General features: G+C 38.8%; 1 protein-coding gene across 1 annotated transcript in view; it reads right to left on the reverse strand.

The window, feature by feature from the left end:
* The window catches only part of cdh13 (cadherin 13, H-cadherin (heart)), a 589,258-nt gene that overhangs the window by 359,770 nt on the left and 204,846 nt on the right, over nt 1-24,642 (reverse strand). The window contains exon 3 of the mRNA XM_022679628.2: nt 7,946-8,157. Coding sequence (XP_022535349.2) covers nt 7,946-8,157 — 212 coding nt within the window. The remainder of the gene's footprint in view (nt 1-7,945; nt 8,158-24,642) is intronic.

Consider the following 24,642-nt stretch of genomic DNA (forward strand, 5'->3'; position numbering starts at 1 on the left):
CTGGCTTTTCACAGTACAAAAATGGTCACAAGCTGAAGACAACACGTGAAATAAACAGTTAGTTCCTGAAGATGATCTGTTGGAAGCAGAAAGGATGGGCAAAAAAGGATCTGAACCACTTCAACTGTCAGATTGTGATGGCCTGAAGACTGGGTTAAATCAACTCCAAAACACTTTCCTGTTCTGCCCCAGACAGCAAAATCCCAGTGGCCACTCTCCGTTTATACTCAGTAAGAGGGTACTGAGAAAGTTTTGGACCTTGATTCAAACCAGAGCCGGGCAGATGTGAAGTGGGTAATTCGGATTCGGCTTTAGTTTAAATCTAGTACCAAGTACATCAGCCCATGCTCCTTGTGCCAACACCCCAGTTGCTGAGTATAATAGGAAATTCCACCTATGCCACTTTTACCAACTCTCTGATTGACTACAATTTAGCACAGCTGGTGACAAGTCTGAGCTGGTGCTGCCATACGTCAACCAAGCTTGGGCCAATTCTTCATTCTATCTGGGCTGAGGGTGTTCCCTGTATGTAGTGAACAGACTCTAAAGTACTCCATAAAAGGATAACCAATCAACTGGCAAAACTTTCATGGGTGACCAAGAATAACTGATGACTGTGGGAAGTGAAGGCTAGCCTATCTGCTCCAATCCAAAGAATAGCTACTTTCGATTACAAATTGATGAAAAGCTTAATGCTATAAAAGAAAAGTGTCAAAAAAACAGAACTATTAAAGTGTATCCAGCCTGGATGGACCTGGGTAGCATCAGAGTTGTCACAATGCACATGCTGACCTCTGTCCACCAAAAAAAAAAAAAGCCAAAAGTACCTACATTAAGTTATAGTCTATAGTCTTCAATTGTGTGTTCTACAGCTCCAGAAACAGCTCACAGGCAGAAGAGAGTTTTCTAAACATCCTCCTGTCAATCTTACGATCAGCCAATAAACGGTAAATAGCGCTCCCTCATTTTCCCTTAGTCATCAAGTATCTACTTCCTTTAGTACTGTAACTGGGAGGTGAATGAGTGCAGGAGCAGCGTCTTGTCCTTGTCAGTTCTGCCACTCCGCTGCTGGCTGCTATATTGAGATGTGTCATTACTCATTTCTGACGATTCATTTTTCCACAGAGGGAGTGGAGCCAGAGCATCCGGCTGTGACGCGGATTTGCATTGCATATTTTGAGCTTCAGAGCAGTCGGTACCAGGTACAGAACCCTATCTCACATACGTCTGCTCTGACAGCGTGTGCGTGCCAGAGAGCGAGAGAGAGAGAGAGAGAGAGAGAAACAGAGAGAGAAACAGAGAGAGAGAGAGAAAGACAGAGACTATAATACACTCAAAGAACTATTGACCTGTTCATAGCGGAATCATAAGACAGCTGCTAAACAGCACATTATTGACAGAGGGACTGACAGGGAAACTGGATTAAGGACATGAGGACAGACACTGCCCTCCTGGCCCACTGACACAATGACAGCATGCAGTACAGACGGAGGGAGGATGGCAATCAGAACAGATGCAGGGAGAGAGTTATGAACAGAGTGGCAGGGCAGACGCTTTACAAGAGTCAGTTTTGGGTCAGAAACATAGAAAAGCCATAGAAGTCAGAACTCAGCAGAAACTCGGAGTAGAAATGATGAAACACGAAGGCAGCCTGACAAAATTCCCAAATACTGCTACCTTCAGGCAGAATGTATACAGTAGAATGTCTAGCTCTGACCAAAAGTTTGTTTGGATAAACTAAATCATGCATTTTTCATAAGCTGCCTCAAGAAAGTTACAAACAAAAATGTGCCCAAAAAAGGCCCAAATCTGCTGATAGACTGAGAAAAATGAAAGGAAAATTTGAGAAAAAAGCTCTGCAAATTTGTAAGAAACAATAACCAATCTGACAAAATCTGAACAACCCTGAGCAGTTTTTTACCTCACCTCACCCATATAAGTAAATGACACAAAAATGATTTTATCATTTGTGCTTTTTATTCTGGAAGTCCCCCACCCCATTAATTTACCCATTAATTAATTTGCGGTGATTTGGTGATTGCAAGCTGTAGGGAAGATGTTGGACAGCTACTGACAGTCTACTGATGCTTTAATCATATTTCATACAGAACAATAAATGAAATACTTACAGACTAGCCATGCAGTTAATTGAACTGACATTCTGTGGTAATCGCATTTTGCAGTTTCTAATGTAAGTTATGTTTGGTATGGAGACTAATGTCTGTCTAAGAGTCTGTCTCTAACAAATAGGTGAAGATGTATGATATGATTCGAGTAGTCATATGGACTTGCTTCCAATCTGTACTGCAGATATTCTGGCTTCAATTTGACATAAAAGTCCCCCTACTTTCTCTCAGTGGATTAATAAAGTTGTACAACACCTCAAGTTGGAAAAGATTAGATACTCTCTCCTAGAAAATACTCTCTTCAGAAAATTTACACAATATATATAGAGAAGTTGGGCACATAGATTTGCCCAATTGTGTGTATGTCCCTTAATTGTTTATGGTATGATGGATTGATGTGATATTTGAGATGGTCTTCGTTATATTTATGGACTGTAAATATGTTAAGATTGATTGAAGCTGGTCTGGGGGTGGGGGAAACAGAGAGAGGGACAAAATGTATGTTATGTTCAATTCTATGTTCAGTTAAAAAAAAAATATATATATATGTGTAAAAAATAATAATGATAAAAAGACCTTGATCAATTTGACATAAAAGTCTTGAAGTGAAAAAAAGATGGTAGCTTCTATTTTGGCTATCTTTTCAAAGCCTTTCGTTAGGAGTGGACAAGCTGTCCACTGTCCACTTTTTTGTACAGTCTATGGTTCAAAAAGTTTTGTTCTAACTGTAACTTGAAGCAGGATTTGTGTTGTTTAATGGATTATAGATCTTGGCTTGTGCAACACTGATATCACCACGTTTGATTGTTACATGGGTGGTTTGTTCTAATAATAATTTATGGTGATATCAATCAAGGGTTCATAATATTTTATATAATTCTTTATTGCTGATTTCTGCCAGCTCGAACCAGTCTGGTCATTCTCAGCGGACCTCTCCGAACAACCAGTTGTAATTTGAGGTTTATAACTCTTTATACCATTTGGAGGATATTTTGGAGGCTGTTGTTCAAGGCAATCCCAGGAGATCAGCAGGTCTGTATTGATACTGGTTCAACACTAGCCAAAATCACTGGGCAATTACTGGAAAAGTATAATCTGATAATCCATTACTATACTCCATTAGCCAACTCTCTCATGTAAATGTTTAACCCTAGAACCAAAGCCTACATGTGTTTAAGCATACGTCCCTGTTTTCTAGGCTTGACAGGGAATTAGAATGCATGTGGAAGTCTTCCTAATTAAGTACTCAAAAAGTAGGTACATCAGAATAAGCAGGTCGTTAAACCATGGATTCAGCAAAAGTGGCTTAGAATTAGGAACATTTCATAACACAATCGGCACTGCTAATCATGTCATTCTCTGCTTTTCATCACTATAAGTTGTAGCGCAAGAGAGGACAGTAAAACTCAATGTTCTCATTTGTTCTGGAAACATCTTATCAATGTAGCAGATTAGACGCCAAAGAATTGACAAAGGCTCATAAATAAGCATTTCCATTCTCAGTTTAAGCTGTTTTTTGTGCTATTATCATGTTCTGCTTTCTATTCATTCGCTTGGAAAGGCGAGGTGTTCTCATTTGGCACAACAAAACCTGAGAAAAATGGAAAGCAACAGCGCCTCGAATCTCCTGCATGCATTTTCAATTGAAATCTGTTCTTTCATTAATTCCTATATTGATCTTGGGCAGAGGAGTGTGAATTATGCTGTGAATTCTCAGTTTCCTCATAATAGCCTCCATTCATCAGTGCCCTGCCTCTTCAGCAGCTCCCATCACTGCGCCGGCCTCTGGGGCCCATAAAAACATTTTTCCATTTCCTCTCACACTTATCAATAATCAAAGCGCAATAAAACTGGCAATTAGGCCAAATACTGCATTTATAACTCGCACTTTACTTTTTCATTTTTTTTTAGCGAGTCGGCGTGAGGTTTACAGCCGAGAACAGTCCAGTGACTTTGAACCTGCTTTCTTTTCTTTTCTTTTCTTTCTTTCATTTTTTTTTCTTCTTGTAGCTGAGCTTGACAGTGATTACAGGCTATATGATCCATAATGAGGCCTTTCTCCACGCCTTAATTCTGCCTCTTCACGCACGGCTATTCTAATCCAGCTCTCCCTGCTTGCGCCAATCACTCGGCCACAGCTATTACTGCCACGAGTGGCTTACGTGAAACTCACAGCCAAGCGTGAAAAGCTGAGAGATGGTTCCTTTCCTTTTTGCCGTCTATTGTGAAACGCACCATCGTGAGCAAACGTCTATGAGAGCAGTTACTAATGTAAAGAGCTAAATACCAATGCAGGTTTTCTTAGTGGAGAATGAGACTACTGAACGTAGAGGTCAAGTTCAGGATGCAGTCTGAATGAGGTGTGAAGGCAGTGGTAGAAACTGTCTGTACTTCTGGAGTATTCTTCAATTCCTGTCTCTTCTAGAAGGACTATAAAAGCCTTCATTCTCTGGGAGAGAACACCATTTCTGGAATAGGTGAGTAGATGGCTTAGGAGCAGCAGGTAACAACAGATTAAAAAGCAGTGGCACACAATAAGCACCAACAGGACTTTATTAGAACTCCAGCTCTAATCTGCAGCTGGTGGTAGTGTTGTACTCTTGGTACTTTGTAGGGCTTGGTCTTGAGACCAGTCTTGGTTTCATCTCAGTCTGAACATCAAACCTCAGAAGAATATAACAAATTAACACAGTTCTATATTTAATGATTTATTTTGCAAATATCTAATATCATGATTGGAGATTGCTTTGCAATGTACTCATTCAGGGCAGACCCTTAAAATCTAAACCTGGTTAAACTGACCCACACTCTATCCACTCTATTTGTCATTTTTCCATCCCTTAATGCTCCCGATTACTCCCATTTGTTTTCATACATGCCCAAGCCACAGAGATACAGTGGCCTGATAGTCACCAAACTTCTTGTAATCTTCTAATCTTCTAAGAGTTCACAGTCATACTGATTGACACTCATCTGTTTGATCTGTTTTTTTTTATCTTTTTATCCCTCGTTCCTTCCATTCGCTATAATTTATTTTCTCACTTGCCCAAGCCATAGAGTTTTTGTTTTCCTTCCATTCTATCTCAAACTCATCATTTTTTTTATTTATTTTGTGTTTACTTCAGGAAATGCTCTTTTAAATTTTCTAGTTTGGTAGTTTTTTGTCATTTCATTGTACTACATCTACACATTTTAAAAAGACAATAATACAATTATGACAAAAAAAAAGAATCAGCTATATATCATAATATTTTTAGTATACAATGAAATGTAATATTACATTACATGATGACTCATGCTTTATATGAAAAAAATCTTAATTTGGTCTCGGTCTTTTCTCAGACACAGCACTCATGGTTTTAGAGTTTGTCTTGACTCGGACTCAATTACTGTACATAAAGTCTTGGTCCTGACTTAGATTTGGACTCTTATGGCCTTATCTACAATGCTAGCTAAATAAATAGCACCACAGGGATACCTGCCCTGGAGATTAGGAGTCTGTATCTATAACCACTGGCGAGAAACCAAATGCCTGAGAGAGACTTGGGAAAACCTTTCCATCAAGGTTAGCATCAGCGACCCTGAGAGGCAACATAGCCTGTAATGGAGTTGGCAATGGGGTAGGCTATATATAATTAATGTTGTCATTTATTTATTTTCACAAATCATATATTCTTATATGATGAAAAATATCTCAATCTTGAGTCAACCTTGAATGGGCTTTTCTACTCCCAGCCTTGGTCTTGACTCAGACTCAGCTCTATCTCTAACTGGAGGAACAGCACCACAGGGACACCTGCTCCAGAGATCAGGGGCCTGTATCTATAACCACTGGGGAGGAACCAAACGGCCGAGACAGGCCTGGAAAACCTTTTAATCAAGTCAGAGTCAGCGACCCTGAGAGGCAACAGAGGCTGGAATAGGTTTGGCTCGATGTCTCTGACACTTGATCAGGCATGGGTGAGTGGCTGAAAAGAAAGAGACTGCATGGGAATTTGAATAAAAAGAAGAAAGACGCTGGTAAAGAAGGCCGATACAAAAGCAGAAAGTTCCAATGCTGACCATAATGAGAGGGTGGATGCTGAACTGTGTGTGTGAAGCAGCAGGGCATGTCCTATTTATTCCACACAGAGCAGGCGGTGTACTGTACATGTGTGAACATAGTTAAATCATGCATGTCACCCGCATGCTGTAGAAAGCTCTGCAGTTTGACCGCTGTAATAGGACACACGGGGTTAATTCACAGATGTCAGCACTGATTTCTAGTCAGTAGAGACTTGCTCTGGGTTTGCTTTACACTTTGTAGGATTACAAGCCTGGCTTAGTGGGCTTGGGGCCCATGGGACCTAGCCACTAGGGGGCCCTCCACCAGCATGGGCTTCTATAATAGGATGCCTAGACTGTTACAAATGTACATATGGCCCTCAAAGCCTTTTTCTTCTGAAATCAATGGTATTATAAGGACTTTTGGAGCAGCACTGCTGGACTCCTGGATTTAATTGCATTCAGTGAAAAGAATAAAAGTATTGGATGGAGCACCATCATTTCAGTTAACTGCCACATAACTCTTTTATAACATGCTTTATATCCCTCTAACCCAGGCCTGGCATTACCATGTCTGGCCTTAGGTATGGTTCTAACAGGTTTATGTTTAGTCCTATTCTATTGGCAATACTTCTCTGTTGAAACTACCTCTCTAGACAAGCTCTGTGTTGGTAATTGGTGCAATTTATGGAAGCTAAACGAATCCATTTCATTAAACGACCATAAATATTTAGACATATAGTGTAAGGGAGCTCTTGAATGGTGTAAATATCTTGCCTTGGTCCTATCATCAGGCGATCATATGGTCAATTTTAGATAATGACCACTTCAGTAAACTAGAGTTCCGCATTGGTAAAAATGGTCTAATATGTGATTAGTAAAGACAAAAACTGAAATATGGTAAATTTGTTAAGGCCAGTTTATTCTTCTGCCACGGATCAACATTGCAGTCTTTGCAGTAGCCTATGCCTTTGCCTTTAATGTAAACTATGCTGTAGCCTTAGTATTAGCCTATGTCACTGTTTATGCAATATAGCCTGTGTCTTAGCCTATACTGTAGACTATGCCTATGCCATAACCTATGCTGTAGTCTATGCCGTAGTCAATGATGTAACCTATGATGTAGCTTATGTCACATCTATGTCTGTGCTGTTGCCTATGCCCTGCCTATGACACAGTCTGATAGCAAAGATCCCTTAGGCCATTTTCATTTTCATGCCCCACACCAAGTGGCCTGGCTCCGGTTTGAACCTATCCCCAATTCTGGCCCAAAAACTAGGCTCATATCTGGGTGCAACATATACCAATGCACCCATGAGCCAAGTGAAATATAGCAATATGCCTATTCTATTGTGCCAACACCCAGGTATAGTATAAAAAAAGCAACTGGCCCAGTTGCTTGCTCCAACACCCTGGTTGCTGAGTATAGTACAGTTGCTGAGTATAGTACAGCCAGATTCACTCTTGCCAGCACCTTGGTTGTAGAGTTGCAAACCATATTCAGACCATTCGTGCATGGCCAATGCCTAGACATGACACAGAAGTATAAACTGGTCTTTACCAGTAATTGACACATTTTCTCCTACCCCCAACCAGTTAGGAAAGAAGCAATGTGGTAATAAGCCTCACAGTGTGTTGGAGAAAGGCGCTGGGCTCCAGAGGTACTATATGTGCTCAGTGGCATCATATTTATTAATCTGCCCCCGACCTGTCAGAACCTCTGTAAAGCAGTGTAACAACATTACACAGAACATAAAACACACACAAGCACTTACCCTGAGTGTCTGAGGAGATCTCGGTGGTGCGCCCATGATGTCTACTTGTGCCATGTCATCAGCGTGAGCATTGAGCCCATGGACAAACAGGACCGCCCCACTGTCTATGACATCTCTCCTGGGTACCAGATTTAGATCCTCGTCTATCAGGAAATCTGGGTGGGACACTTCGAACGACACGTCCTGGTTCTCCGCACAGTCATCAAATACCACTGCAAACACACACACACAAACATACATTAGCACTACAGCGAACCCTGCAAAGACATCAGCTGTCAGAGAAGGAAGCTGTGAAGCTCAGTAAAACAGAGCTTTGTAAAGGACGCTGGGAGAGTGACTGAAAGCTGCTCTTCATTTAATATCAGCTCCAGTGTAAATCTGAAGCAGGGCTGTTTTAGTATAATATATCCAATCCATGAAAAATGGACCTGCTGCCTCAGAAAAGAAAGAGTGGAGTGTCCCTGAAAAGGTGAGTGTATCTGGCAGAGAAGCTCATTCTGCGTTCACTCAACCATGAGCTTAAAGCAAAGTACAACATCTAAAATATGAGTCATTTATCAAGAGCTACTAAAGTGAGGAACCTTCACCTTCCAGATACCTCTCTCTCTCTCTCGCTTGCTCTGTCTTTTTCACTCTCTGTATATTGTCAAAAACAAACATATACAGTAAAATACAATGAAAGCAACAGTAAATACAAAATAAGTGGCAGCACTGAAACACTCATTGACAAAATAAATAAATAAATAACAAGAAAGAGTTCAAACTTTAAAAAACTTGAAGCTTCATATGTGTGAATGCGAATGTTTACAATATTAAAATTAATTGTTAAGTTTACTGGGAAAAACACAATACAATAGAAAGGCTCTAAAGAAGAATGGTCCAAAAAATCTTCAACCAGAAGCCAGACTCTCATTGGAAGCTATAGGAAGCGTGTAGAGGCTGTTATTTCTGCAAAAGGAGGATCTACTAAATATTGATACAATTTTTATGTTGGGGTCCCCAACTTTATGCCCCTGTCTAATTTTGTTTAAATACTTATTGCACATTTTCTGTAAATCTTTACTTCACTTCTCAAATTCTTAATGTGTTTATCTGCTATATGATAAGATATGAAATTACTGAATTGAACAACCAATGAATTATAAAGGAAAATCACAAAAATTATCAGGGGTGCCCAAACCTTTTCATACCACTGTATGTACACACATGTTACACAGTCATATCAGAATACCATGACAACCTCCTTGTTTTACACTCACTGCCCATTTTATCAGCTTCACCAACCACATAGGAACAGAGTTAAATTCTATAATTACAGATTACAGATCAATGCCTGCTTTATTATCCTGTTCTTCAATGGGTCAGGACCCCACAGGATATACCACCACAGAGCAGCTATTATTTGGGTGATGGGTCTTGATCAGCATTGCAGAGACACTGGTGACCTGTGGCATGATGGTGGTGCGTTAGTAGTGTGTGCGGTGCTCGTAAAGGTGGATCAAACACAGCAGTGCTGCTGGAGTTTTTGAACACTGGGTCCACTCAATGTCCACTGGATTACACACTCCTACCTATAGCTGTTCAGAGTTTGTATTGTTATCCTCAAGTCCTTCTGTTACCAATGGCCCAGGCACTGCACCTCCATGCTGTAAGAGGTTGCTCTCACCCAAGTTTAATTGTTTTCCCTGCTTCCCCTTGGATAATAAGCGTTGTATAAATAGACGCCGCACCTACGTGTGACGTCTTGTCTGGTTTATCCTTGCATTTCGAAGCGTTTTGTTTGATTGTTTGTTTGTGTGGTTTACTGACTTCTGCTCTCGTTTTTTGACTCAGATTTTTGGATTGTCCTTGCCTGTTGTGTTTACGTGGACTTTGTTTTTCTTTGTTTAAATAAACTTGCTTTTGGATCCTCCTCCACAGTCTTGTGTGACACCTTCATCATTGGGCACAGGACACTGCCCACAGGACAATGCTCACAGCATGCTGCCCATTGTGCAAAGAACTATTTGTAACCTTTATCTTTATTAACATGGATCAGACCTTCCTCTCTTTCTCTTATTCAGAAAATAAGAAGAAGCATAGGAATAGGAAGGTATCAAACACTGATCCTAAACTCCAGAGCGGTCAGCAGTGTGTAAAGCAGTGTGAAGAAAGAGAGAATCTACAAACTTTATTCTTTATTCTCTGACGTCAGCTGGTCGATGGTGGAGGCATAAAAACCCAAGATTATAGTTTTATGGACCGAGGCTACTGCACAAGCCCTGCCACATTGTATTGACTGCACAAAAAGGTGTCCGTGTGTGTGTGTTTGTGTGTGTGTGTGTGTGTGCGTGGCTAGTAAGCTGTGCCTCGGGTCTGACTGAGAGAGATACCAGCACACTAGCTCAGCTTATCCCCTCTGATCATGTTCATGGCCACCTTATCTCTCAGTCCCATACCCCCCTTCTTCACTTCTCTCCTTCTCCAGGTGACACATTCCTCCCCTTCTATTCTCTCCCTCACTTTCTTTTTCTGCCCCATCTTTCTCTCCTGCCCTCCTCTGAGCTCTGAGTTACATCCCTCTAACACAAGGTGACCTGGAGGGGAGTGTATAACACGAACGTCTCTCTCTCTCACACACACACACACACACACGCATTTATATACACACATATTTATATACATAGCATACAAACACACGGTACAAACACTGTTTAATCTATCTATTTTACTAGTGGATTAATGTCAAGCCAACTTACTTTTTTAACTCAACTTAATTTAACTCAAAGTTTTTTCAGGCTGCACTAAATTTGGCTTGTGCATTCATTGTGGACATGTGCCTCGCTCTACCTCCAGCCTCATTATCATGTCATGTGATCACAGGAAAGAGCTCCCTCTATTGCTGTGCACAGGCAATGCAGTTTGATGTATTCTCTATTAGTCACATTATTATTATTTTATCTCCAGAAAACTCATATCACAAAAAATACATTATAGCCCTCTCTTACAGTACAATTTAAGATTAAACTCAAAAACTATTTAGTTAAGATGTTTAGTCTGAATTTTTCCTCCTTAACTTGTTTACTGTTCATTTCCATCTGCAAGTTATAACTTCAAATATCGCATACAGAGAATGCTTACTATTATCACTTGACTAATAAAGGATTCATTTGTGGGGTTTTTTTTAATTCCAACTTATAATCTTCTGCTTTTTTTAAATCTGGTATTTAGTCTGAACCCATGCATAGTTCTGTACGCAAGAAAGAAAAGAAAGGTACATTCACTCCAGTAAAGTGTATTTTACTGTATTGTAGGGCTGCAACAACTAATCGATAAAAAGGGATTAATAGCAATTATTAAAATAGTTGGGAACTAATTTAATAATTTATTAGTTGGGTTTAATTTTTCATAGGCATAAGTACAGTTCATACCCCCTAATGTAGGGCAGTAAGCCAAACAAAGCCACGGCAGTAAAGCACAATTAGGCTGGATGCATGTTGGAACCATGAGTGACGAAGATTCACAGCAAGTTCATAGTAAGTTAGTTTTACATTTTTCACTTACTCAATGCTAATAAAGCCTACTATACTTTATAAATAAGATGTCTCATTTAGCAATAGCATTAGTGATCAGAAAAAAATGATGAACAGATTAATCAATTATGTAACTAATCTTTAGTTTCAGCCCTAATGTAGAGTAATGTATCAGATCTAGAGTGGCCCTATGATCTATCTGCTGCTCATCAAGCATGAGGAGATAAGCTCCAGTCCCAGTAAGGCCTCAGCATTTTACTGTCAAAAACTTCCCAATCTTATGAAGTCAGGTGATATTGGAAGTTGTAACCTACAGTAAATAAACTGAGGTGGAGTAGTCAGAATAAATATCTTATACAATATTAAATTCAGTTCTATCTGCAGCTTATTTAATAATTCAGTATGCATTTTGATTAAATATCATTAAAAAAGTGTTAGTTACTAACTCTAAACACTGTGTTTTCTCAAGTGAAGTCACAATGAATATTTTGTCTGTTTGTCGCAAAAAAAAAAAAATCAACACTCCATTTATCACTTTCTCAGCTACTTTTCTTCTTCTATACAATCATTTTCCAAGACCTAACCTCAATTGAACCTCAGGAAAAAAAAAACATTTTAGGTATAAAAAATTCAAAATGTAGCTTTTGTAAAAAGAACGCTGTCGGGGCCATTTTGCTCTTTCTGATATGGTACAAAACCACAACAACCATAAACACAATTCCCTTCTTTTATAAACCAGCCTAAAGCCTAGATATTCATTTTTAATAAAAGACAGTGCACTTTCAGAGCAGGTGACTGTTCACAATTAAATCTCACCTCAAAACACTCTGCTTTTAATTCACTTCTTACATATTTAAAGTCAGCAAACTGTGAAAGTGGCACAACATATATAAACTCTGGCTTCTCACGAAAGGAGTCCCGTGTGACTGGCAGAACAGCAGCACTTCAGCACCACACATCAATAATGAAGGGCTTCTCCGTGTCTCATGCAAGAATGATTAGCTGATGTGAAGTGTACGTTACACACTGTGGGAGCAGCAGAGCTGAGGAGGGCTGAATATAGCATGTGAGAGTGTGCTTCACTTTCTCCTCAGAAGATTACATAACAGGAGATGATAGTTATGCAGGTGAGGAATGGATTAATTTCCTCAACATGTGGATTACAGGGGTGTAAAAATACATGAAGGGATTTTGATGCCTGGATCTGAAAGTGAGGTTCAATTCTATTAAAATGATTAAACATTGATAAGTGATTGGAATGGGGTAGCAATGCCAGTGGGCTATCATATTATCAGCAATAATATTAGGGACAACAGTATACTGAACTTTGGAGTCTAGTCCTTGGAGAAGATTTCTAAGACTGCACTGGCCAACATCTGTACAATGAGTAATGGATCTACTACTAATACTAATCTGTCTTACCCGTCTGTCTTACTGAGGCGTTTACGTCCGCCTCCTGCCTGAAAGTTCGTTACAGCAAGGATTCCTCCTAAGGTTTCAACTTGTAATAACTAAATCTGCTGCTGCATCTATTTTAGGGTTTGATATTTAGATTAAGTCTAAAATCTACTATTACTATCATTATCAGCATTATCAGCTCGTAAATAACTATTGCTGATCTCCTTGTAGATATAGATATAGTACCACTACTACCACTGTTACTACTACTACTACTAACTCAGCTACTTATATTAATAATAATCATCATCAAATAATAGTTAAATCTAGCAAAACTTGTAAGAAAAAAACTGAAAATAACAATACAGTGATGTGGGTTCCATAGATACTTAGCTTAGCTTAATTGTACAAGAGTTAGCCTAGCTTTCTGTAGGTATGCTATCTGCATGTAGCACTGAGCATGTTCAACCAGCACAGCTCAACAGAAGTGCTCATGCTTTACAATGCTTTAAATTAAATGTTAAATTAAAGAATTACTAATATTATTGTATTTAATTTATTAAATTTTCTTAATTAATCAGTGGGACATAGGGCACTATTTTAGCGGTCTATAGGCGAGCCATCAACTGCCCACTATGCAGCTTAATTTGGGGCGTATTAGTGTATATATGTAGTGTATATAATCAAAAACACGCAAAATGTATGTACTAATTATGTAAATTAATCATGGGTATGTTTTGGGCGTAACATGCAATAAACCACTCACCAAATGCATTTGCCATTGCATTTAAGAGGCAGGTTTACGCCTAATTCTAAATCTGTTGAGGGGAACAATAAATACATAAACGAATAAGTGATTCACTGTTAATGTTACAATGAAAATAATATCCAATATCCAGTATAATTGCTGACCGAGGGCAGGAACACTTTTTTTCTTCTTGCTTTCAGTGTATTTTAATAAATGATTCAAAATCAAATTGAAGCAGAATGTGTTTTACACCCCTGCTGGATTGGCTTTACCCTGTGTGTGTAAAGCTCTTTATGTAGCAGTAACATTATCACCACAGGCCAACTGCGCTCCCACACATATAAATGTGGCTAATTGGACCGGGCTACAATTAGCAAAGAGAGACCCCATTGGCAGCAGTAATGACCACAGGTGATGAAATTGCAGGTGTCCAATTTGAAAGCCACTTTAATACTTCTAGGCCCACCTGCCTCCTTCCCCAGGTCAGAGCTAAATGGCTGGAAATGTGTTGTTTTTAAAGATCCACTCTCTTTAAAAGGATTGGATAAGCTGCTGAGAGAGCTTAGACCACCCAGAGGTACGAGAGCAAGTGCATTTCTCTCCGATTGTGGAAGACAGACTTAAAACACACGGAAAGACGGATAGCTGTGCTCACTCAAACACACACATATACACACAAACACTCACACACACACATACAAACAAGCCAGGCTGTTTTCAGAGGGCAATAAAACCGCAGGTTTATATGGGAGCGGCTCTTCCCTGCGAGGAGGCAGAGCGGTGGGAAATGATGCGTTATGGTCTCTTGTGAACTAAGGCCTCATAAATAATACGGCGATGGGAGAGAGCGGGAAAAACGAGAGAGAGAGAGAGATGGAGAGAGCGAGAGCACAGCAGACAGCACGAGAGCAAGAGCAGGCAGCATACGTTCCGGTCACACACCTCGTATATCAGCCAGCGTCCCGCATGCCCTCTGGAGGAGCTCCTGACCGTCTGAAGAAGATTCAGACAGAGGAGCACATCCCTAGCTTCCTTTCATGCTATATATCACTATATTTCTCTCACTGTGCTACTCCTCGCCCTTCCTGCCAGACTTATTTCTGTGTCTGCAGAGTAGAAGCAGTCATTTAAAGGGGAAGCTAAACCAATTTTAAACATTTCTGCACGATATATAGATCAAATTTTATTTATTTTATTTATTAATAAATAGAAGAACATAATAGCATACAGTGTGTGTATGTACTATACTGGCATGCCAAATATCATGGGATAGGATATATATAACCCCTGGAAACGGCTTGGAACACTCATACTTGTATATGTTGTGAGGTGTAATTTTGTAGAGCCAGGCTGAACACTGGTTTTATAGTGGTTGCCAGGAGGATGGGATATGTACTGGCAATACTGTACATCATAAAAGGTTAAGATTACCACTGACAGTGGACAGTGCAGTGGGTGATAATGGTTGTGACCGGTGGCATCTGGCTAGAATTGTCCATGTGTTACAGACAAGCACCTCTAGCAGAAATCACAGTCCACTGTGAGTGGTAGTGTCTTTTATGGTGTATTTCTAGTGCACACGCAACACTGCTGTTCAAAGAATGTTAAATGCTCAAACAACTTCATAAATAAACTGCTCCATTCATCTGGAACCACTACTACACTTCGCTTAAACTCAAAATTCAAAACTTTATTTGTGTTGCCTTGCCATTGTCACGATAGCCAGTGTAACATATACACAACATACACAGCTATAAATCATTCTAAACCATCCTTTGAGGAAACACTTCACAATCAATTTACATACTGTTGTCCTATTACTTCACAATCTTTTGCAATTGGCTGTTCTGAATTGTTGCTCAAAAAGCAATGCAGGCTGAAATGTGCAGTAACAACACTCCTTATCACTTCAGTGTGAATAGGGCGAGATGAACCTAAACTGCACTAGGCTAAATGGTAGGATTTGTGTAAAGTGAATGTAACTCAGTGCAATTGAAATGAAGAAAAGGGAAGAAAATGTATCAAAATGTAAAGAGAAAAAAGTCAGCATGATGTATTGCACAGCCAGGAATAACAATAACACTGTAACTATATACTGTTACTATAACGGTACAATGTGAGTGTCAGGTCCATTCATAATTATCACATAGCATGCATGTCATTGACAGCACAGCTGTTCTGTGGTGTGAGGGGGCGGGGTCATAGGGAAAGACAGTAGATGAGTGGACGTGTATGTCTGTCTGTATGTGTCTGTGTGTGTATGCTTTGCCTGTAGAGTGTGTATAGTTCTGACTGGGCTCTTGTTGCAGCTTTGGCGAGCTAATCCATGTTGTGCTGTGCTTTTTCTACTCAAAGCCACTTCTCTGAGGATGAAGGGGCTCAGCTATTGTCACTCGACATCAAAGTGGCCTCTCTCTCTGATGTATACACACACATACACACACACACACACACACACACACATACGCTTTCGCCCCGCCGCACTGACAGCATTAGAATACCATCAAACACTCGCAGGCCTGCCTTCAGAAGGCCTGACACTGTTTGCCTTGCAATTTGCATGCTGCAAAGAGCCTCCTCTCGTTATTGAAATAAATCTAAAAGGGTGTAATGGAAAAGGGAATGAACACATCTGTCATGCTTAAGGGATTTAGTAAGAGAAAAAAAAAAAAAAAAAAAACTCACCGGACTACTTAGAACAAATAAGTGAGGCTTCTGTGAAGAGTGTCCGCACACTTTTTCATGTACGTTAAGTACTTGATAGAGCTTTTTTGTTTGGTGAATGTGTGTGTGTGTGTGTGTGTGTGTATGGACAAGGTTTGGTGTGTATTAGTTAGTGTGCAAGTGTTGCAAGTGAAATAGCTGCAATCTAATAGAGACATTTCTGAGGACCCTCATGCTGTGTGTGTACGAGCATTATCCTGCTGAAAAACGCCATTTAGATACCCTAATGGCTGTAAGCTGCATAGGTAAGTAAATACATAAAGCTCTGGAAAAAATAAAGAGGCCAATTCAGTTTCTGAATAAATTTCTCTGATTTTGCTATTTATAGCTATATGTTTGAATAAAATGAGGCTTATTGTTTTATTCTATAAACTACAGACAACCTTTATCCCAAATTCCAAATAAAAACATTGTCATTTAGAGCATTTATTTGCAGAAAATGAGAAATGGCTGAACTAACAAAAAAAAAAAAAAAAGATGCAGAGCTTTCAGAGCTCAAATAATGCAAAGAAAAACAAGTTCATATTCATTAAATTTTAAGAATAATAACCCTGTTTTTTAATCACAGTTTTCATGCATCTTGGCATCATGTTCTCCTCCATCAGTCTTACACACTGTTTTTGGATAACTTTATGCCTTTACTCCTGGTGCAAAAATTCAAGCAGTTCAGTTTGGTTTGATGGCTTGTGATCAACCATCTTCCTCTTGGTTATATTTCAGAAGTTTTCAATTTGGTAAAATCAAAAAATCTCATAATTTAGTAATTAAGTGGTCTTTTTTTTTTCCAGAGCTGCATATGGCATGTCAGTGTTTATACATCAATGTTACCATACAGGGACAGGTTCTATAGTACATCTATGTGATCACCTAACACCAACTATTAACAATTTACACCCTGTAATGCAGAAACTATTCCTAATTATATTGGTGACCATTTGGTTTAGCAACTGATGACACCCTGCAACCAACTCCTGGTGTGATGATCTGGTGAGCCATTGCATAAGACAGTAGTAGGTCACCCCTAGTAGTGATATACAATAAGACCGAAATAACAGCTCAGCAATATGTGCAGAGCATCTTATGGACACACATGTTGCCTTTCATGGTAGAGCTTCCAATGGCAATTTTTTTAGCAGGATAATGCTCACCCACACACAGAAAGTTTTTTTTTTTTTTTTTTTTTTTTTTTTTGTATGAATGTCTCCTCCACATGGTTTATGTATGGTCTCAATATCATCAGGGATAATGCAAGAGGGAACTACAAGAAAAGGAAAAAATACTGAGGCTTAAGGTGTATAATAGATGTGTTAAACAGTCCCTCGATGTGAAATATTAATACTATGGAAAGTTATGTTTCATGAAAGAAATGGGAGTGAATACAAAAGCTATGGCTGAAAGAAATGCGAGTGGGTAATACAGTAGAATAGAGAGTGAATACAAAATATATTTTTTTTTATGTTAGCGAATATTAGAAACAGCCTGAGGTGAATCTGTAAGCTGGAACATTTAGAACATTTAGAAGCTCTAAATACAGAACAGTACAGTAATCATGTTCTGGATTTTGATAAAATATACAACAGGTCCAGAGAAGTCTACACCATCTCCCATCATGACTCCAGCCCTCGTGTAATTCGTATTTACTGTCAAGTGTGAAATTTCCTATTTTCTCTTCTTAGTTCCTCTCTGCTGCCTCTATGCTGCAGTCGTGTGAGGACAGTGTTTTAGTCACTGGTGACTAAATGTCAAGCAGGTGTGAAGGCAGAGATGGGAAATAAGGATCCTAATCTAAAACCTAGCTCTGCTTTTGTCTGCACTGATAACTGTCCACCACACTCCCATGTGTTAGCCCTCAGCAGGGGGAAGCGTAATGCGACACAACATCTTGGTGAATGGAATCCGTCCCGCCCTTCCAGTACATCCCTGTGTACAATCGCCCGGGCGCGATCCACGTCTCCGAGAATTACAGAACAGAGAAAAAAGTAGGCAAGGCGAGACATGAAGCTGCAGTGAGGTAAAGACACCTGCTGTACATCACTGAAGCCAGCCAGTAGAGCTTTCTTCAAATGTGATTACTGAGCCTCCTGAGGAATTTTAGCTCAGCAGGCCTGTGGAGACAGCGGCCCTGATCAGAGGAGCAGGCGACAGTCAGATGCCACGTTAGATCTCTGAGCAATGGCTGAGCGCATCGTCCCTCCTACACACCCCTGTGAGGAAAACGCTGAAATGCCGAGGCTTCCAAATAACCTCGGCATTTCATGTCAGACCTTTCAGATCACCCACATTACTTTGCCATGGTTTTACCAGCGTGTGTCACACTTTTTGAAAGAATGCAATAGTAGATTGCATGCCAGAGAAGGCATCTGATCTCTCCTATAATGATGGTTTAATGCATAGCTCAGGAGACAAATATCACATTCCAGACCCCGCTACTTATAACAACCTCATAACTTCCTTTTTTTCACAGCTGCGCTTCACAGTATTGGAACATTCCCTGATAAATGCACCTACTACAGATGCTAGAAGTGTAGCACTATGTGTATTGCTTCAATGTATCCATTTGCAATCATACAGAACATACTGTAGGCTATGTGTGAAGACTGATGAATTTAAAAAAGTTATTTTTCACAAAGGCATTAAATCATCCCAGAAACATTAAGCTGCAAGCTCTTTAGGCTAAAGTTCTGCTAAAGCTGATTGGTGTCTGATTATGGCGAGTGCAAATGCATGATTCTTTAAAATTAGCAATGGTCTTTACTAGGGTGACCATATTTTCATTTGGGTAAACCAGGACACCTGGTAGTGGGGGGTGGGTGGAGCGTTGTGTGTGTGCTCTTACTGTGAGACTGCAATGGAACGTTTCCTCACTTTCTGAAAAAAAAACCCGGGATGCCCGGGACAGGACGTGAAATACGGACATGTCCCGGGAAATACGGACGTTTGGTCACCCTAGTCTTTACCTCTTTTGTATGGGATTGTTGATCTTAAGGTATGTACTGGGCCAGTAAAAAGTTTAAACACACCTTCTCATTCTCATTTTTATATATTTTTTCATATATCGTAAATTAATACTGTAGTCATATAGGCTATGAAGAAACACATAAGGAATGTTGTAACTTAAAAGTGTTAAAAGTGTCAAAGCAAAATACTCTGTAACACATATATGAGGTCTATTATCTGGGGTACTGGTAACTTGTGGTTTCTGAGGCTGCTAACTCTGATAAACTCATCCTACGCAACAGAGGTAACTCTTGGTCTTCCTTTCCTTTGGTGGTCCTGATGAGAGCCAGTTTAATCACAACATGACTGATGATCTATTTGACTGTCTGACCTTATTTCTGAAAGCGTTTTTTTTTTTTTTTGCTTAGCAGAGAAGCTCTTGCGAAAACCATGTAATCATGTAAATCTTATATTGTAAGAACATTTTCCTTTGTTTTGCATTTTCAGAGCATTGTTTTAGAGGCTTTCTTAAAGTACTGCTCATGCTCATGTTCATGCTTTGGCAACAGAGCTGTAAACAAAGGCTATTGTTCCTCTATATGAATAAAAAGCAGATCATTTTCATCATATTTTGGTGTTTTGTCTCTGGAGACGAGCCCTTTCAGCCCACCACATTCGCTTCCCTGGAAGATGATGAAACATTTCTCCGGAGCTCCAGCTCAGGCCTCTCCACCCCCTTTGGGAGATGTGGGCAAGCGCAACAACAAGAGATGCTGATAGACACTATAGGCCTTTCTAATTGAATTAAAAAGACCAAATCATTACGATACGCTTGCCTTAAAGCAATGCAACAATTGTTTGCTTCCCTTCCTCTCCTTTCTCTTTTGGCTCATTTCCTGTGGACTTTTTGGGCTTTACAGTAGAGTGCACTGACATTCACAGTGGCTGGAAGGGGGGGGTTCTCTTGGTACTGATCTCTCCAGACTGCTGAGCAATCGCTGAACCAGAGCAGGTGGGCAGATGCAGCAGGAACTGCATGGATGAATAGCCTGCAGGGTGGTACTACACAGCTGGAGCATCAGCGGGGTCCAAAGGTAACTCGCTGGGCCAGAGTTACACTGCTCCAAATATACCACGAATCCATGAAATATAATAAACATCATGCAGCAGTGCTGTGACTTACCTATACATACAGCCATCCAGCCAGGAGAAAATGGGCAAGTACTTTTTACCAGCACTGTATAACATTATAATAATGTTTTATTGCTTTTTTGATTTTGATTTGCCAGTCAGCAAATCTAGACTCAATATATTAAATGAATGGATATAATTCATAGCAGATATCAATTGATACTGGAATATGAAAAACACAACTTAAAATATACTAATTCATGAGGGGCAGTAAACAATTTATAGTCCATATTCTTAGTTGACTATTCTTAGTTTATAATACATAGTAACTTATAATAAATACTAAGTGATTTACAATGTATATTGAATAAATCATAGTAGACACTATTTTAGTGTATAGTGAATACATTATGGCAGAAACTGAATAGTTCAGAGAAGAGACTGAACAATTCATAGTGGATACTGGATCGTTCAAATAGAGACTAAACAATTCATAGTGGATACTGGATAGTTCATAGGAGAAACTGAACAATTCATAGTGGATACTGGATAGTTCATAGTAGAGACTGAACAATTCATAGAGGATACTGGATAGTTCATAGTAGAGACTGAACAATTCATAGTGGTTTTGGATAATTCAGAGTAGAGGCTGAATAGTTCATAGTAGATAAGGGATAGTTCAAGTTAGAGACTGAACAATTCATAGTGGTTACTGAATAGTTCATAGTCGATACTGAAAAATTCATAGTGGATGCTGGATAGTTCAAATAGAGACTAAACAATACATCGTGGATACTGGATAGTTTATAGTATAGACTGAAAAACTCATAGGGGATACTTAATGGTTTAAAGTAGAGATTAAACAATTAATAGGGGATACTGAATAGTTCAATGTAGAGATTTTACAATGCATAGAAGATTCTGGATAGTTCATAATAGAGATTGAACAACTAACTCATAGTGGATACTGTATAGTTCAAAGTAGAGACTGAATACCATTTAGTGGATACTGGATAGTTTATAGTAGAGACATAGTTCAGAGTAGAGAAACGCATAGTACCTACTAAAGAGCACAGACAGAGACTGAAGCATTCATAGTGGACACTAAATAATAGTCCTTAAAATTGATGCACAATAATTAGCCTGGAGATAAATAAGGTAGTGGAGAAACACAAGTAATGTTATGAAACATGTCTTTCCTGTTTACCAAAGCAGATGAACATGAATCAGTAAATATGTTTTTGTAGTTGGTTTGCTAGGGATTATGTGAGGACATACATAACAATGCATTATGTGAGTACAACATATTTCAGTGCTTTAGTAAAACAGAAAAACAGGGTTAAAGTATGCTGTAATATGGTGTTTCAATTTGTCATCTTTTTTCGTCTGGCTGCGTCTGAATAATATGCAGATGTTTAAGTGACTGGATTGCAGGTTTAACTAGAGTGAGTCATTTTAAAGGAGTTATAAAAGGTCCAGAAGCTCCTTGTTATTCCAGTAATAACTATGTTGTGGAACATTTGCTTTCAGAAACTCAAACTCCTGCTAAAATGGTATGATTGTACGACTTAAATGGTTTCAGAAAGCAATTTGCATTAAGTTTGTAGAGCCATATGGTGTTAAACTCTGATAGAACAGAATAAAAAAAAAAAAAACACACACACACAGACACACATTTCATCACACTGGATTAATTCATTATTGCTAACCATGAAAAACATTCTGACAGATCTGAGGCAGCCAGCAGTAAAACCACCAGCGCATGGTCCAATATAATTTCCAAAATAATGACGCTGTAATATACAGTCTGAAGAATTTATTGAGGGATGAATGCATTTGTTAAAAAAAAAAAAACATGTTCATTATAAAATAACCCAAACAAATCAGTGTGTGGATGGACTGAATAGAAGGGGTTGAGTGATGAACCTCATTATACACTGAATAGACCTACTCTATTAGGTGAAATATCCACAAAGCTCTCTTCTGCTGACCCTGATGAGGTGTGTATGGCTCATAGTTCTTTATCCACAGACAAGCAGAAATGACTACAACATTTCCAAAACAAACAGATTGCTTACTTTCACTGAGAAAATATGCAAATAAGCGAAGAAAGAGATCATGCAGAGGTCACAGCAGATGGAGGTGTATTTTAGAGATTTTTGGGTAATGGAGGCGGATGTCGTGTGATTAGTGTTTTAATTTGGACTTCCTTCCTGGACAGTAGAGACAATAAAGACAAACTCCTTTAATACTCCTAATATCAGAGGAAACAATACAGAATTAGCAGAATTACCACTACTTTTGAACATATAATGTGTCCATATATGTGTTTATAAAAAAAAGTAGTTTGGATAAAGTGAGGATGTTCTTTCATTTTGTAATCTATGCCACATCAATTATAACTACAGCAACATAGTTCAGCTTTGCTCTGTTACATAAACTCTAAACTCTGGTATTAAGTGACTTTAAACAATGGGTTTCTACAGTTCCTTATTTGTTCCTTATTATTTTCACACCTTAACATCCAGACCAGATTTACACTGCAGTTCATGTGTTTGTTGCATTCTATACTGTTCATTTGGTCTGGTCAGTTTTTGTTTAATACTCATAATCATGGTGATGAATGTAATCATCACCTACATGGACTGCATCTTCCTATACTTCACACTGATTGGTTTGTTGAATGTTGTCATTTTAGAAAAGTTGCTTTACACAGCAGAACAAGAATTTTAAGATTATCCTCAGATAAGTGCATTCCTGTTTAGAAATAAGGGTTAATCTACAGTTACAGTAGATAGAGAAAGGAACAGTGGAAGGCTTTCTGCTGACCCTGATGAGGTGCGTAGGCTCGTAGCTCTTTATCCACAGCAACATTTCCAAAACAGATCCCTTACTCTCATGGAGAAAATATTCATATATATGAAGAAAAAGGTCATGCAGAGGTCACAGCAGATGGAGGTGTATGTCAAAAGTGTGTCATAGTGTTTTAACTTGAACTCAGACTTACTTTACATGACCAAATCTGGAGTTGAGCAAGATTTGAGTGTTCAGCCAAATGAAAAAAACAATAAAAGTTGCCAAAGAATGCATTTATTCAGTGTACCTTTATGCATTTATATGCATGTCCATAATTATGTTTTTGCTGATTTGCTGATATGTTTTTTTTTTGGTTTGTTTGTTTTAATACTGCAGTTTATTGAGCACATTAGAGAACTTTGCTACATTCTGTAATCATCATCTACGTGGATTGCATCTCTCTATACTTTACACTGATTGGTTTGTTGAATGTTGTCAGTTTAAGAAGTTGCTTTTCTAGGAATTTTGGCTCCCTTTACATACATGTGTCACATGTGTCAAATGAAATTGCATTTGTGTTTAGAAATAAAGGTTAATTTACAGTTACAGTAGATATAGAAACCAGCAGTGTACGCCTTTGTGTCAATACTGCTTTGTAATACATGCTGGATTCAGCATTTTTATTCTGTATTGTTTAAAGAAAGGATGATGATAGCTTGCCTCCCCTTCCTATAACTGGTTTCAAAGTTCTGAGACCACCTCCTTTGGCTAAGCTAAATGTGGTCCTTTGGTCTGGACCTTGTTTCCCAGCTCCTTTCACACCTGCTCTTTTTATACAGAACAAACTGAAAAAAAGTTGAAAGTCTGGACCATATAAAATAAGTGTATAAAAAACTTTGCTTTACAAACCTCTGCAAAACTGTCCAACTTTGCAGCAGCTGCTATAAAATAATCTGTTTGTGGGTGGATCATGCATACAACAAATACAGAAAAACTATACTGCGTATGTACCGTAGGTCAATGAAATGCACATTTGTAATAGGCAGGCCAACAAATCTATACATGAATCGATAAATAATATATCACTCTTTGTTGCAAAGCAATATCTAGACCTTGCATCATAGTAAAGCAATGACTTTTGAAGATCTAACAGTAAGTTTCCTTTATTCATTTACTCAATTTCCCTAATACAGAAATAGTAATTAACTTAATTGGGGCTATTTTTGTTTGTATACATCATCTTATAAAGGATCCCTCCACTTCTCATCATGAGGCAATATCAGTAAAATAATATACAGACATTGCTAATATGAGAAATATTTTTTTAGACATCTGAACCCTGTTTAAACCAACCCAGAACTACTCTATAAAATAAATGAGTTATTGATTGGCATTAGGCCTCTCCAATAAGTAGATAAATTATAGCACACTGTCTGTTCACTTTTGATTGC

This window comes from Astyanax mexicanus, chromosome 9 (assembly GCF_023375975.1).
Source record: "Astyanax mexicanus isolate ESR-SI-001 chromosome 9, AstMex3_surface, whole genome shotgun sequence".
Classification (NCBI taxonomy): domain Eukaryota; kingdom Metazoa; phylum Chordata; class Actinopteri; order Characiformes; family Acestrorhamphidae; genus Astyanax; species Astyanax mexicanus.